The following is a 17536-nucleotide window of genomic DNA, read 5'->3' as shown; positions in this document are numbered from 1 at the left end:
AAGAAAAGAAAAATGAAACCATGAAACTGTAAGGTGCAGATCCTGAGGGCCTATGACACAAAGGAATTTGTGATTTCTATAATGGATCCATGTATTCTGCCTATCAGGTTACCTTAAGAACTTCAGTAAGTGGAAGAGCTTTAACTGCTTCTGCGTTAAAAAATATATAGAAAGACACTTTGTCAGGTTGGAAGCCAGGCCACTCTTTTACATTCTGCAGGTGGCATAGTTGTCAACTGCCTACCATTCTAACTTGTTGCATTGAGGACCCTGCACTGAGCCTAGACAGTAGAGACAGGCGTCTGGCTGAATTATGCTTGAATTGAACATAATACAGGGCATAATGAAAGATGATTCCCTCTCAACTTCCTGCACTTCTAGCAGTTTTCAAGGGCATATTTTGTATGTTTCTTGAAGTGGGAGAAAGTCTAATACAATATAACTCAAGGAGATGAAGGTAAATACTTGAGTGAGATTTCAGGATCTTGTTCAAGGCTCAGTTAAAAAGGTACTATCTTCTAATAAGACTTAACATGTCATTTGTTGTTTTTTTGTTTTTATTTTTGTTTTTGAGACGGAGTGTTGCTCTGTTGCCCAGGCTGGAGTGCAGTGGCGCAATCTCGGCTCACTGCAACCTCCGCCTTCTGGGTTCAAGCGATTCTCCTGCCTCAGCCTCCTGAGTAGCTGGGATTACAGGCACCCACCACCATGCCTGGCTAATTTTTGTATTTTTAGTAGAGACGGGGTTTCACCATGTTAGCCAGGCTGGTCTCGAACTCCTGACCTCAGGCAATCCGCCTGCCTCGGCCTCCCAAAGTGCGGGGATTACAGGCGTGAGCCACCGAGCCCTGCCTTGTTTTTAAATTTAATATTAAAAATATACGAGGATCCCGTCATCCAAATCTCCTTGATTCAGACTTAGTGAATAGCGAGGGTTTGAATAGCAAGGCGTATATCTGAAAATTTATCAGAATCTGTTTGGTGTTTGGGTTTGGATAGCAAGGAATATTTAGATTGGAAAGCAAATAACCTTACTCATTTTTTCTTTTCCTGGAGGGAGTGAAAGCACCTCTTTTGGCTACATAGATTTCACTCCATTGAGTGGTGGCAAGACTGTGACTTAGTGAAGGTCATAGAGCAGATCATTGTAAGGACAGGACTAGAAAAAACTGAATTCTTCTAATTCTGAGTTCAGTAATTTTGCCACAAAGCCTTCCTGTACCCTAAGCAATTAGTCTGTCAGCACTTCTTTATAGTGCTTGCTGAGATGAACGGGAGCTCTCCAGACATCAGTGGTAATTATGGAGACCTTGACTAACTGCCCAGGGAATCCCCAGAACTTGATAGAATATTCGTAGGTGGGAGTATGTTTGTGATACCTTTGCAATAAAAAATTTGTATGGTAGGAAGATTTAAAGTTAGTTGTAGAAAGAATTTTTGACTCGATCAATTTTATTTTGAAGAAGTTGCATTCAGCAGCCTCAGTTTTCATTTCTTATATCCCCATTCTGCTTCTGTGAATTATTGGCTTGGTTACTTGCTACTAACTTTAAATCCTCTTTATGTTTTACAAAAAAAACATTTGCATGGGGAGTGGGGAGCAAATGTTGTAGGGTATGTGAAGATGAAGAGAATGTCTGAGAGAGAGGAGTCATTCATTACAAGTGCCTTCAGGACTTGCCTATCCCCATGGTAGCGTTATAGGCCAAGCCTAGTGCTGGATTATGCTTCAGTCTTAGCATCAGCAGCTGTAGCCAGGAATAGGTGTGCAGTGATATCCACTTGGATTCGTGGGTTCAATTTTTATGTTTTAAACTGTTTGAGCAGTTCACAGAAAGCTGGTTTTTATTTTGTGCGTGGCATAATTTTTTATAATTTTATAATGTTTATTCTTAGGTGGGTTTGCTGAGTTCTCTCGTTGTTTCCCTGGCCTCTGTGAAGGAAAATCCACTCTAGTCCCTACCTGCATTTCTCAGCCTTGCTTACCTGTTGCCAACATTGGGCCAACCCGAATTCTTCCCAATCTTTATCTTGGCTGCCAGCGAGATGTCCTCAACAAGGTGGGTGCTTTGAAAATATCCTTCATTGCTGGGTTTATATTGTTAGCTGGAGAAACAGCAGTTACCCATTATGTCATTTGAAACACACCCCAATCTCAGGAGCTGCTATGCCATTCTCAGTGTGCTCCCCAGGTAACAGTTGCGTCATCTCTTGGAGTGTTAATTTGTTTGATGTTACTTTTTACTGCAGGAAACCTAAATTATTGTCATGTCTACTTGTTCTTAATAGGTCCAAGAGAACTGAAATAGGACAGGATTTTTCAGAAGTTTAGCCTTATATTCTTAGGGTATTAATTGATCTATTATAATAATTGGGCACTCTCAGGCTGTTAGTTCCTGGATTATCACACATTTAGAAATGTATTTATTTATTGCAACATACTAGAAAGGGATGCAGGTTGGGCTTGGATTGAGGAAGGTCCTCATGATGACTGCTGGCTGGGGGGGTAGGGAAAGGTGTTAAAAAGATGGTGAGGACAAAGGCTGAAACTATGCACTGCCAGCCTCCCTGGGTTAAAGCTCTTTGGAGGAGTTTGGTTGAGAAAGAAGAGGGAAGAGCATGGATTATTGATGAAAAAGACACGGGCCCTACTGGACAAAGCGTGCCCTGATGGAGGAACACATTGGATTGAGTGAGGCCTTTGTATATAATGGTACAAGCAGAACAGCAATAGAACTATAATCTGACTCCACAGCTTGTATGCTCTTAATTAGTAATGCTACAAAACAGTGCTCTTACTGCGTGGAAAAGTGATTTTTCTCTAAAATCTCTTAATTTACATCACCACGAATTGAAAAAGCAGTCAGAGATCTTAATTCAACTATTGGTGATTTACAAGTGCTATTTTCCTATACAAAGGGAAGTACCCCTTAACACGTTCTCCTTGAGTAACTGGAAGAATTGGGCTGATTGTAAAAATAAGCTTCCAGACTGGCTTTCTTTAGCACCTGGAAGGCAAGGCTTTCTAGGAGGAAGAAAAATACCCGATCATCGGGTCATTGGGTAGCAATAAGGCATTCTTCTGTGAGTGTGTGTGTGTTTAAAACTCCTGCCTCTTCAAAATTTTGCCTCAACACTGTGTTGTTAATATGTCTGCTTTTACTGTGAGATCTGCCGATTTGAGATTTAATAGCTCATGCTTGTACCGAGCCTTTCTGGTGGGGTCACGATGCCTTTGAGCATGCAGTTATTATTAATTCTTTTTAGAGATAAGCAGGCTATGTTACAGAAAGCAAAATTAATTTCTTAAAGTCCCGTGCATTCCTAGGGCAAAGCTGGGGATGGCTTATTTAATCCTCAGATCAGAAAATAAAATAAAATTCCTAGTTAAGAATCCTGTTTAATCCTGGTAAACCTTAACCAGCCATCAGCAGGTCATTCCACAAGTAATTGTGTTACAGATCGTTTTTGTTACTTTTGACACTCAGTTAAATGACACATTCATTTTGCTGTATACCTTTTTCAGATTTAATAAATACGTTGGTTAAAAAAGGTGACAGCAGTTAAACCAGAATTTGGAGTTGAGGATGGGAAAAATAGTAGTTTTCTCTTTTTAACTCTGGCTTCTAAACATATACAGCACTAAGCAGGATACATAGGTAGATGTATTGAGAGGAAATATTTGCAGCGGGGAGAATGGGTTTGTGGAAGTTTATAGGACAACACCTTGGGCAAGGAGTTATTATAGAAGGCTTGTCAGGAAGCACCCCTAAAATAGATGTATAGACTTTTATTTTTATTCTGCAAGGATGGTGAGAAATAAGAATAAACTATTAAGCTGGATAGGTTTGAAAGCAGTGAATATAAATTTATATTTGTGGCTCACACACTTTAGAATCCTAGCACCTTGGAAGGGTCAGGTGGGCAGATCATTTGAGCTCAGGAGTTTGAGAACAGCCTGGACAACGTGGCAAAACCCCGTCTCTACAAAAATTACAAAAATTAGCCGGGCTTTGTGGCCCTAGCCTGTAGTTCCAGCTACTTGGGAGGCTGAGGTGGGAGGATTGCTTGAGCTTGGGAGGCAGAGGCTGCACTGAGCCCAGATTGTGCCAGTGTACTCTAGCCTGGGTGACAGAGCAAAGCCCTATCTCAAAAAATAAATAAATAAATAAATAAATAAATAAATAATAATAAATAAAATAAAGAAATGCATGTTTGACCTCTAGGTTCGTTGTTGACAAAAAACCTTAGCGTTGAAGGAGATTTCAGAGATCATTTAGTCAGCCACCAGCATTTGATAAGTGAGGAAATCAGTATTCCAAAAATGTTACATGAATTCCCCAACATTATCCAGTTGAGTTTTAGAACTAGATTTGCCTCTTTTTTACAAATAGTATTAACTAACCTATCATCCTGCTGAACTTCGTGATTTATACTTTCCAAGAGAAATAATATGCTGCTTTTTTTCCTAAAGATCTCCAAAGATGAAAATTTTATAATCTTCCGTAACAGTACAGTTCTTTTTATTAAAATTCAGAAGTTGAAGTCTTTACAAACAGTAACCACGAGACCACTAATATTATTAGTGTTTTGTTTTGTTTTGTTTCTTTGAGATGGAGTCTTGCCCTGTCACCAGGCTGGAGTGCAGTGGCATGATCTCGGCTCACTGCAACCTCCCCCTCCCGTGTTCAAGCAATTCTCCTGCCTCAGCCTCCCGAGTAGCTGAGACTACAGGCACACACCACCATGCCTGACTAATTTTTGTATTTTTAATATAGACGGGGTTTCACCATGTTTGCCAGGATGGTCTTGATCTCCTGACCTCGTGATCCGCCCGCCTCAGCCTCCCAAAGTGCTGGGATTACAGGCGTGAGCCACCGTGCCTGCCCTATTAGTCTTTTTTTTTTTTTAAATGAAGTGCCACCAAAATATGTTAGAAGCATGTCACAGAAATTTTCTTGGGAGAATCATGTTTCCCATTTAAAATGCTGGGCTTTTTATATTATTGCATTTAACCCTCATAATAGGATTAGGAGATACATTTGCCCTGAGCTAAGTCACTTACCCGAGATTATGTCATGGACTTCAGAGCTAGTCAGTGGCACAGATCAAATGTAAACCGAGGCTGCTGTAATTTTAAGTCCCATGCTTATATTACACCAAAAATGCCCATCTTCTGGAAAAAGGAATTCTCTATAGCAGGCTGTTACGAAGGACTGAAATCTTAAGTCTATTGAGTCACAGTTGAGAATTTCTTTCCCTGTTTTTTCTGCAACATCATCTATACCAGTACTGTCCAATAGAAATATAATGCAAGTCACATACATAATTTAAATTTTTCCAGTGGCCTTTAAAAGTAAAGAAATGGGTAAAATTAATTTTAATGTTTAAAAATAACATATTTAACCTAGTATATCTAAAATAATATTTCAACATGCAATCAGTATACAAAATTACTGAGATATTTTACAGTCTCTTTTTGTACTGAGTCTTTAAAATCTGGTGTGTATTTTATACTTACAGCACATCTCAATTTGGAGTAGTCACATTTTAGGTGCTCAGTAGCCATGTGTGGCTTGTGGCTACCTTATTGGACAGTATAGGTCTCAGCATGTATTAATTTTTACTGATGTTTTAAAGACATGGTTCTTTTGTAGAAGACCATAAGAAGTCATCGGTACCAAAAACATACTTTTATTTTCCTTTTCCCTCACAACTGTACTTTTGTTTCTCAGAGTGTGTTCTTTCATCCTCTAGTCTTTGTACTAGAGCTGAAATGGGAGCAGCTTATTGTACTAAATAAAAGTCATCTGCTGATGTCTAGTTCATATTTGAAATGAGTGGGATTTGAGAAAGAATCTCTGGTTACTCTGTGAAAGACAAAAGTTCTTGATTGTTTTTCTCTCTTATCAGTTACAATTTCAAATGCAGACTTTTGTTCACATTTAAATATATGCAGCATATGACTGACTTACCTATTGGGAGTAGTTATTAAGCAGAACTGTATCTGAGGTGAACCACTGCAGCTTCTTCTCTGCTGCCTGCTCCTTCCCCATTTAAATAATCTGCTGTCAACATTTTTTGTATAGCTTCTTATTTCAGCCTCTTAACATGCAAAATTGGTTTTCCTAGGCTTTCTTATTGTTCTGCCTGGTACGCGGTAGGAAGACTGACTGCTACGTTCTCTGTTGTTTTCTTAGAAGAGGTAGGCAACAAATAGCCTAAACACAATATAGGCTAAGAATGCTTTCAGAGTTTCCAGTGGAAATATATGATCTAGGAACACAAAAGAGTGTCAAAATTATCAATAAAATATTTCTTCAATGTCTATTATGTCACTCTGTGTAGAACACCATACAGTGTTCAAGTTGGTTAGACAAGACCTATTCATTAAACAACAATTGACATGACAAGGTGACTACAGTGTCCCTCCCAGTGTGGGGGCAGCACGGCATGACGGTTGAGAGCCAGCTTTAGGGGTGGACAGTTTTGCATCCCAGTTCTCCACCTTACCAGCCATATCACTTCAGCTGTTACTGCATCTCAGTCTCTTTACCTACACGCCACAATAACTCCAGCCTCCTGGTGTTCATGTAACATTCAAATGAAATGGCATATGCCAAGCACAGTTCCTGGTTTATAGGGACACTTGTCATTGTCATCTTAGGGTAGACTATGCAGCCTACTAGGGTGAGTAGTAGATACAGTGTGTTTTGTCGTTTGAGGAAGGCTTGATGGAGTTAAGTAGGACTTGAGGCCAGTTTTGAAGGCAAATGGATGGGCAAATGCAAAATTAGTCATGGAATTGACTTCAGAAAGAAAAATTACAATTCTTTTATCTAGAATTGAAATGCCTGTGGTTATTTAATGAGATCTCTGTCCTCAGCCTCACTGAACAGAGAGAATTTGACCAAACAGAGCAGTTTCATTAAGGCCATATATTAATCTGTTCTCTGTGTACTACTTCACAGTCTGCATCAAAGGATCATAGAACTCATATTTAGAAATCAGTCTGACTGCAGGAGAAAGCTTATTTCAGGGTTAGGAGAGAAAGTTTTAAAGGGAGAAAAGTTGTGAATGGAAATCATAATAATAAAATGAAATCTGTCTTGGTTTACAGATAATCATTTTTGAAAGTTTACTCAACTGTGTGTTGAAACTAGAATCACTATTTAAATCCTTAGGGGGAGTATGTCTTCACTTTGCAGATGAACCTTGCCTGCTGTATTCAATGTAATTTCCCTACTTAACACCAATTAGGAGAAAAGACAGTTTGGATTAGTGAAAAATATACATCATGGGCTTTTTTTTTTTTTGTAATGGCTTTACTGAGATATAATTCATATACCATACAATTTACAAGCAATTTTTACAACAAGATAAAATAAGAGAACTAACATTTCAGGGGACCCTATATTATGTGTCAGGCACTTTATTATCCTCATACTGGCTTTACAAAATACACATCATTAGCCTTATTTTACAGGTGAGGAAATTAAAGCTACCGGAGGTTAGGTAACCTTCCCAAGATCACCCAGGCGATGAGTGGTAATACGCTGGGCTGTGCTCTGGTTTTTCTGGGGCCGTTACCCATGTACTTTACTTTATTCCGTGCCACACTGAGATTCCACACTAACCACTAATGAATTGTTTCCAAGAAGAGATCCTTTAGGAGTTTGCTTTAATAAATCGATCAGTCTTCTTAGTATGGCATTTGATAAAGTTCTGTAGCTTGGCAGTAAAACTCTTTAGCTTGATATTTAAGACCTTCCAGGACCTAATACCACCTTTTTAGTTCTTACCTCCCCTCTTCTCTTCCTCTGCTCATCCTCTTTCAATGTCTGGACACACTCGCCTAGTGAGTGCACCCCAGATATTTCTGTCCTGTCCTTGGTCTTCATTCATTTTCTATACTCCATCTGAAATGCCTCTACCGCCATCTGAGCTTCAGCTGACAATTTTAGTTCCCATTATAAATAGTCTTCTCAGAATCCTTCCCTTTGGTTTTACTCCTGTTTTCCAATGCCATTTTGTTTATCCTGCTACATTATATTCATCGGATACCTCTTTGTATCATCATTATTCGTGCAACTGTCTTAACATTTGCTAGTAGACTATTCATCCCTCAGTGAGAACACTTGCTTTTTTATGCCCCAGAATACCTTGATGCATAGTAAGCCCTTGGTGATTATTTTTCAAAATAAATAGTTATATCCTAATTTGTAACCCATGCAACTTGTATGAAATGTACATGTCCTTAAACATTAAGTAAACACACCTTCTGTTAATTTACTCAGAAAACCTTCTCTTAATGAATTTGAGAATCTAAAATTTTCAACCCAGGAAAAAGTCTTTTTTAAATTATGAAATGAATGTAAGTTAATGATATTTTACAGTGACTTGTAAAATGAAAATGTGCAAGGAACATATATGAAGGTTTCTCATTAGAAGATGCTAATAAACCAGTTACTAGATACTGATTTTAGTCAGCTTCAGGGATAAGGGTTCGTTCATGTATTCACCCAACAAATGTTTATTGAGCCTCTACCATGTGCCAGACAGTGTTCTAGGTGCTGGAGGTACACCAGGAAATGAGACAATAATCTCTGCTTTCATTAGCTTACATCCTAGGAGAAAGAAACTTGATAGGAAGCATAACAAATAGGTAAATTACATAGTATAGTACAGTGTGAGTGCTATGAAGAAAACAGGGTAAGAGGGCTGGGGATTACCTGTGAGGTGTGGGTTGTAATTAAATGGGTGATCAAAGTGGCCTAATTGAGATAGAGGCATTTGAACAAACACTCAAAGGAGGTCAAAGAGTAAGCCATTTGAATATCTGGAGGAAGAGCAATACAGGCAGAAGAAGCCACCAAGGCAAAGCACATGTGGTATGCTAAAGGAAGAGCAAGGCCAGTGTGGCTGGAGCAGAGTGAGCATGGGAGAGTGTCGTCAGAGAGGTAATAGGAGCAGATCCAGACAATACAAGATTTCTACATAGGACTTGTAAAGATGGGAGCTTTTACTCTGAGAAAAAGAGTTCAGAGGGAGTCATTGGAAGGTTCCAAGCAGAGGAGCAACATAATCTGACTTACATTGTTAGGATCACTTTAGCTTCTGTGTTGAAAATAGGCTGAATTTCCTACTGGATGGAAGCAGGAAGGCCGGTTAGGAGGCTCCATGGTAATGTGTTGAAGTCAAGGTGGCAGTAATGGTGAGATTTGGGCTCTATATTGAAGGTATAGCCAATAGGATTGGATGGTAGGGGTGTGTGAAAAAGAGAGGTGTCAAGGAGACTCGGAGATGCAGTTGCCATGAACTGAGATGGAGTCTGTAGGAAGAGCAGGAGTCAGTTCTGGACACGCTGAGTTTGAAATGCCTGTTATACTTCCAAGTGGAGATGTTGAGTAGACAGATGGATGTATGAATGGGGCAGGGGGATCCCTGAAGGAGGAGGTATGAAGGTGGGAGTCATTAACATACAGACAGTACTTGATGTCATAAGAGATGATCAGATAATTACTAAGAGGCAAAATATAGATGAGAAAAGGATTGAGCCGTGAGCACTCCCACCCTGAAAGTCTGGGGAGTTGAGAATGACCCAACAAAGAATATTGAGAAGTAAATATTGAGGAAGGAAGGAAATCAAGTAATCAGGGAGGCAAATAAACAACGTATTTTCCAGGAGGAAGGAGCAGTCAAGTGTGCCAAGTAGTACTTTAGGTCAAGAAAGATGAAGACTGAGAATTGGTCATTGGATTTAGCAACATGACTATCGCTGGTGATCATTGAGCAGTTTTGGTAGAGTGTTGGGGGTGAAAGCCTGAATGGAGTGGGTTCAGGAGATAACAGGAGGAGTGGAGTTGGAGATATCAAGTAGAAGGGGTTCTTTCAAGGAATTTCAAAGATATGGGGTAATGGCTGGAGGGAGAAGCGAAGCTGAGAGGAGATATTTTTAAGGTGGGAGAAATAATGGTTTGTTTGATTGCAGGTAGGAAGAATGATCCTGTACAGTGGAAAATTGATGTAGGAGAAAGGAGAATCACAAAGCTATGTTCTTGAGCAAGAGGGGATGGATTTATTTAGCAAGCGGAGGGATTGGCCTTACGAGTGTGGACAGTTCATCCAGAACAGCAGGTGGGAAGGCATAGTATCTGGGCGCATTTGCTGAGAGATGGGTAAATGTGGTGATGGAAGTCTATCAAAATTTGCCTCTGACTGTTTCGATTTTTCCATTGTAGTAAGAAGCAAGGTCATTCTTCAGCTGTGAGTGAAGATGAGTGGGGACATATAGGGAGTTTGAAGAAAAAGGGAAACAGAATGGCATATGGGAAAGAGAAAAAGTGAATGGACTGGGGAAATACAGAGATTGCTGAGGAGTATGAATTGAAAGTGAGATCAGGTAGCATTGTGGAGTGTTTTTCTCTGGCCATGTTCAGTGGCATGGGCAGTGCTGACTAGGTGGGGAATTAGACTTAACCAGGGTTGTAATCTTGCCAAGTGAGTACGAACAATTGATGAGGGCAGAGGAAGTTGGGGTAAAAGGAAAGGAGTGATTGTAATAACTGATTATAGAATTTACATTGGGCAAGGAAGGAAGACAGACATCATGGGGATGAAGGACAGAGAAAATTAGTAGATCATCAGACTGTAGGTCCTCCTGCAGGGGTTTACAGATTCTGGGTGTAGTGTAGTAAAAGAGATCTCGAGTGAGCTGGAAAGTGGAAGAGTCGTCCAAGTGTAGGGTGCATGAAATCAAGATTATGGAGGGTTTGTGGTTATTGGTAATGACAGAGACCAGGCTAGATCTCATGAGAGTGAGAGGCCAAGATGAGGAGTTCAAAGAACTGTGAGGCCAAGGTGTTGGAAGGATCTTTGAAGGCCAGTGAAGAAGGATTATCTAATCAGTAGAAAGTGTGTATTTGCAGACTTAGCACAAAGTTGAGCTAAATATTTAACAGCATATGGTGACTGCTCTCTAGAAGCTTAAAGATTATGATGTTTAATTATAGGGCAGAGTAAATATTCAGTTGTGTATGTTTTATACAACATGCTGAAACTAAACTGAATGAATTATATAGATATCTTTTTATAATTTAGTAAGAAGACATTGATACGTATCTATAAATAAAAGCAATCCTTATTCCACAAAATAATCAGACTCATTCTTCATAATTATAGTTCCATCTCAGTTTCACCATTACAAACAATAAGATGAGTCAGGTATGGTGGCACATGCCTGTAATCCCAGCTACTTGGGAGGCTGAGATGGGAGGATCACTCGAATCCAGGAGTTTGAGGTTAGCCTGGACAACATGGTGGGACCCTGTGTCTTAAAAACACCAACAAAAATTAAGATCCCCTCCCAGCCATTTGTATTGAAGTTTGTAAAAAAAAAAAAAAAAATTAAAAAAATCAAGAGAGCAAACTAACAACAGTTACATGAAACTTTAGAAACTTTCTTAACTGACTCCAGAGATTCCACGACATCTCTTCCCCACATCTTTGGCAGGTGAATGCCTGCTGCATGAGTAGGCTCTTTGCTGTAGCACGTCTGCCTCCACCATTTGAATAGTGTACTTACCAAGAATCAGTTGTGTTTGTTCTCGAACTTGTTTAGGCCACTGGACTTGTTATTATAATTATGTATGTTAATTAAAATAGGACATACACCAGTGAGATGTGAAGGAAGAGAGATGCTTTTCTGTGACCTAAGTCAGGTGTTTTGGAAAGATTCAGGAAAGACAGATTGCCATATATATATATAATTTGTCAAATTAGGTGGGAATAAGGGAGCTGTAAAGTATTTGGGGGACAGTTTTAATCTAGAAGGCTTTGGCACTGATAGTGTTTTACAAGTTCCTGCTCTTCTTTAAAAAATGAAAACTATAAGTGGTAGATGCATTTAGGTGTGATTTGCTTATGAACTCCAGTTAGCTAACCTAGAAAACAAAAAGCTGTGGTCCTGCATCAGAAATCAGTGTATTCATGCATGTTTATTTGTTTTAAGTTAAAATAATGTTTCGAGTATGTATATATCATTTTTAATGATTTCCCCCTTAACTGACTTTTTCCACTGACTACCAATCCAGATAAGAAGGTACTTATTTATGATATTTAATTTAGTAGCCAAATTATATTTAGTATTTAAGGGTTTTTTTTTTTTTTGGTTTGTTTGTTTTTACAAATTGTACTTGTTTTATTTATCAAGTCCCATCTTATTATTCCAAAAAAATTTTCAGGTAGCATCTGGATAGTAGATTTAATCAATAGACCTTTTAAGCTAAAAATTTTATAAATAAAGCCATTGAAATTATTTAATTTTTTCTCAGTCCATTTTGCATTTAAAATATTTTACTAGCTGCATATAGTAGCTCATGCCTATAATCCAAGCACTTTGGGAGGCCAAGGTAGGAGGATCGCTTGAGGCCATAAGTTTGAGAGCAGCCTGGACAATACAGCGAGACCCTGTCTCTACAAAAAAATGTTTAAAAATTTGAGGGGAGCAGTGGCACATGCCTGTAGTTCCAGCTACTCAGGAGTCTGAGGCAGGTGGATCACTTGACCCCAGGAGGTCAATAATTGAACCCACATCAAAGGGTGGTTGTGAGAATTAAAGGAGACAGTCCATTTAAATGCTTAATACAGTACCTGGCACATTGTAGGCATTCATTAAATGTTAGATATGATTTTCTTAATCAGTACCGTGTGTCATTGTCTAATTAAAAGGTCTCTAACAAAGGTGCTCAATAAATATTTTTTGACTTAATATAGGTTGTCATTTCTTTAAAATGTAGGCTATTAAGGTTACTTGTCAGAAGTGTACATTGTATTTTTTCTATGGAAAATCAATTTTGACAGTCCTTATTGACTTGCAGCACGTTTTCTCTTAGAATTTCCTGTTGTCTTTTGATTGTGTACAGTGTGTAACACTATTAGAGTCACCTCATTTCTCAGAAACTTCTGTAATTTCTTCATTATTGAATTGAGTGGATAGGGATATTACTAATTCCTTTACTTTTAATTTAACATATCTGTAGTACCATTGGTGAAAAGGAGAAAAATGTAGTACCATTGGTGGAAAGGACTATTGGTGAGAAAGTCCTCAAAGGCTGATTTAACTCCAGTGACCCACTTCTGTTCTTACATGAGTGATCCTGAATCAGTTTCTGCACCCTGTTGTTGATCAGATAGTACTAGATAAACTCAGCTTGGGTTCACACATAGAAAAACAAATGTAACCTTTGCTACATGTACAAAAGTTTAAAGGTTGTAGTAAATACCATTAAGATCTACGTAGCCTGATTGTTAACCTAACAGAAGCATGAGACCATCAGAAGACTTGGGCTCTGGCATAGCTGAAGGGTGTTGGCCAATCTAAGAAATCCACCTAGTTCCAAAAGCTGTTTATTGACATTGTCATCTCAGAGATAAGAGATGGTTGCATACACAATCTGGATTTATGCTGTCCACTTTTTTGTTTGTGTGTTTGTTTGAGATGGAGTTTTGCTCTTGTTGCCCAGGCTGGAGTGCAATGGCGCGATCTCAGCTCACCACAACCTCTGCCTCCTGAGTTCAAGCGATTCTTCTGCCTCAACTTTCCCGAGTAGCTGGGATTACAGACATGTGCCACCACACCTGGATAATTTTGTAGTTTTAGTAGAGATGGGGTTTCTCCATGTTGGTCAGGCTGGTTTCGAACTCCCGACCTCAGGTGATCCACCTGCCTCGGCCTCCCAAAGTGCTGGGCTCCCAAAGTGCTGGGATTACAGGCATGAGTCACCGCGCCCGGCTGCTGTTCACCTTTTATGTAAAATAAAGTATATTTATTGTGCCAAATGTAGTAAATGAAGAGATTAGGGAACTGGCATGTTTCAGAAGGGTAATAATATAGGAAGAAAATTGCCAATTTTCTTTCAGGTAGTTGGAAAAGATTTGTAGAAAAGGTAGTATTCCAAGAGAAGGAAGAAATGACCAAGATTGCTTAGACTAAGATAATTATTCCAGGCTTGGAACATCTCCTGAGAGGCAGCAGGGGGATGACTAAATGAAGCGGGTTTGTGTGGGCTTGCCTGCTAAATGGTGGATGGATGTCAGTTGAACAGACTGTTTTGAGTGCAACTCTATAGCTGGGCTGAAGGTGCGAAAACAAGACGCGGTCCAAGATCTCACTCATTACTTCATTACATAACAGGGGAGATGAGAATTATCTGTTAATGGTAACACACTATGGTAGGTGCTTAATTAATGGTGTGAACAAAGTACTTTGGAAGGACAGAGAACTGAATGGTTAATTATGCATGAGTGGGAAAGAGTTCACAGATGAGGTTAAATAAAGTAGGAAAAGTGGGAAGAGTGTCTTCCAGAAGAAGGACAGGGCCTTCTAAGCACGGGAATCGTGTGAACAGAGGGTGGGTATACATTTGACGTTGGGGGTGCTATATGGGACAGAAGCAGGAAATGAGACTCAAGGAAATGAAAAGAATGTGGATAAAGCACCCAGCTTGGGGTTAATCATAACAAAGATTCCTCTAGTTGTTCAGAACATGGTTTGGAGAGAAAACCACTGCAAACTTCAAGAGCTCCTGGTGGCTTTTTTGGTTATCTTGGCTACTGAGCAGTGAATGGGTATAGAGAGGAGAGGATCAATGGAAGAGGTTATTCCAAAAGGATTTGGCAGCCATTTGGATGAGGGTCATGGGGAAGAGAAAGGAGCCCCATTTTATTCTCGAGCTTAGTTGGCTGGGTCGATGTTATTACCCTAAACAATTTGGGGATTACAGAGAGGAGGCAGGAGTTGGGGGCAGAAAAGGGAAAAAGAATATGTTTAGTTTCTGACATTTTAAATGTGAAGGGCCTGTGGAACATCCTGATAGTCAGTAGGTAGCTGGAGATACGGGTTGGAAATTTAAGAGGAGACACACACACACACGCCATCAGCATGTAGAACTGGTAATTAAGACTATAGAAGTAAGTGCAGCCTTCAAAGAGAGTATTTAGAGTGAGAAGAATGACTAGAATTGTATCTTAGAGAACCAGCGTGTTCCGTGTGGGAAGAAAATGTTGTGTGTCCATATATTCTAAAATATCATATAAGCTGTTGGTTTTTTTTTGTATTCTTTGTTCCACTTCTCTCTCTAGTAATGAAGATAATAGAGACTTGACTATATGAATGATGTGTGGGCTTCAAGCATACTATTTTAAATAGCCTTTGTTGTCCTTAAATTTTTTTTTCTTTAAACTTGTCTCTAGATGTCATTTTGCTAGGTTTTTGGACTTCACTGATCTGAATGAATTGTATTTCAAGGAAACTGGGCATTTTTATCGTCGCATTAAACTTCACTCTTTCAGAATGATCATGTTTAGTATATTATTAGTCACTTTAACTGCTGCTCTTTCTCTCCATAGGAGCTGATGCAGCAGAATGGGATTGGTTATGTGTTAAATGCCAGCAACACCTGTCCAAAGCCTGACTTTATCCCCGAGTCTCATTTCCTGCGTGTGCCTGTGAATGACAGCTTTTGTGAGAAAATTTTGCCGTGGTTGGACAAATCAGTAGATTTCATTGGTAAGTAGCTCAAATAATATTGCAGGTCCCGTGGGTGATTGTCTCATGTGTAGGTGAACCCCCTCAGCCCCCCATTTTTTCTTTAGAGAAAAGGAGCCTATTTCAGAGATTTCAAAAGTCTGAAAACAGCACGTGGTGCAGCTTACTCATCTAGTGGTCAAGGTGATGCGTGTGTCACACTGTCCCTAAGGACTGGCCTTGTGACATTCTAGCTAACATTTAACACCACCAAGGTTAAGCTTCACAGGATCTGTAATTATGTATTTGCAGGTGTTTGAAAATCAGTTAAGCTTTTAGGGTTAAATTCTTCCCCCAACTTTTTCAAATCCTATACAAGCTTTTGGGAAACTTTGGTAATATTCCCTGTTGCCTTGTTGCTGTGGTTTTTACAGAGAAAAGTCAAATCTTGTGAAAACAAATCCCATTACATTTAAGTCTTTATGTCAGTGTTTCTGAGCCTGGGTCCGCATGCCAATAATTTCAGGTAGTGTTTGATCTAATAGAATTTTCACACACACACACACACACACACACACACTCTCTCATTTGGTTATTTTCCTGGCAGTGGTCTTGACAGGATCTCATCTGTGCCATACTTTGTTGTGCTTCCTGGGCTTGTTCAATTCTGGAGCTTCTCTGGCCCCTGGGTACTTGCTATTGAGGCATTTTGGTGCCACAGGATCAGATCTGCTGAGTGGTAACTTGGTGATGTGTATTTGGAATGTGGCTTTAGTGGACAGTGGCTGAGCAGAGGAGAAACACTGCTAGCTCCTGAGCAGCATACCACAGTGTGTGACTCTCGTTCCATGTAAGGAAATTTTTTCCCCCAGTTACATAAGTTTGAGCACCCTAATCCATAATTACTCTGAATTGGTTACCATTACCATAATTAAAAATAAAAGAACCAGTTCTTTCAAAAAAGTGGAATTGGCCAGGCGCGGTGGGTCACGCCTATAATCCCAGCACTTTGGGAGGCCTAGGCGGGTGGATCATGAGGTCAGGAGATTGAGACCATCCTGGCTAACACAGTGAAAACCCATCTCTACTAAAAATACAAAAAATTAGCTGGGCGAGGTGACGGGCACCTGTAGTCCCAGCTGCTCGGGAGGCTGAGGCAGGAGAATGGCATGAACCCGGGAGGCAGAGCTTGCAGTGAGCCAAGATTGCACCATTGCACTCCAGCCTAGGCAGCAGAGTGAGACTCTGTCTCAAAAAAAAAAAAAAAAAAAAAAAAAGTGGAATTGGCCAGGCACAGTGGCTTATGCCTTAATCCCAGCACTTTAAGAAGCCAAGGCAAGCAATCACTTGAACCCAGGAGTTCGAGACCAGCTTGGGCAACATAGCAAAACCTTGTCTCTACCAGTGCACCTGTGGTCCCGCCTACTCGGGAGGCTGAGGTGGGAGGATTGCTTGAGCCAGGAGGCGGAGGTTGCACTGAGCTGAGATTGTGCCACTGAACTCCAGCCTGGGCAGTAGAGCCAGACCCTGTCTCAAAAACAAAAACAAAAAGTGGAATTATGTATATTAAGCCCCATATTATAATTTTCACCTGTGAGGGGAATATTCTATTTAATGCTTTTGGAACTTTAAGTAATTCCAAAACACTTGCCTTTTTTCAAGATTTCCAGGTTGCTGAGGGTTTCATCTTCAATTAGGATTCATTCTGTGAAACAGCTGAAGATAAATGACTTAGTTCATATTAAAGTAATCACAAACAAATGGCCAGGTGGCTCATGCCTGTAATCCCAGCACTTTGGGAGGCTGAGGCTGGCAGATCACCTGAGGTCAGGAGTTCGAGACCAGCCTGGCCAACATATAGTGAAACCCCACCTCTACTAAAAATACAAAAATTAGCTGGGCATAGTGGCACACGCCTGTATTCCCAGCTACTTGGGAAGCTGAGGCAGGAGAATTGCTTGAATCCAGGAGGCGGAGGTTGCAGTGAGCCAAGATCGCACCACTGCACTC

The 17536-nt window shown here is 40.0% G+C and overlaps 1 protein-coding gene across 2 annotated transcripts in view; it reads left to right on the top strand.

Annotated features, from left to right (window-relative positions):
* DUSP16 (dual specificity phosphatase 16) overlaps positions 1-17536 on the top strand; it is an 89099-nt gene that overhangs the window by 59913 nt on the left and 11650 nt on the right. For both annotated transcript variants that reach the window (XM_031016646.2, XM_055358692.2), the window contains exons 4-5: positions 1897-2060; positions 15409-15568. In XM_031016646.2, coding sequence (XP_030872506.2) covers positions 1897-2060; positions 15409-15568 — 324 coding nt within the window. The remainder of the gene's footprint in view (positions 1-1896; positions 2061-15408; positions 15569-17536) is intronic.

This window comes from Gorilla gorilla, chromosome 10 (genome assembly GCF_029281585.2).
Source record: "Gorilla gorilla gorilla isolate KB3781 chromosome 10, NHGRI_mGorGor1-v2.1_pri, whole genome shotgun sequence".
Lineage (NCBI taxonomy): Eukaryota > Metazoa > Chordata > Mammalia > Primates > Hominidae > Gorilla > Gorilla gorilla.
This window is presented reverse-complemented; position numbering and strand designations above follow the sequence as displayed.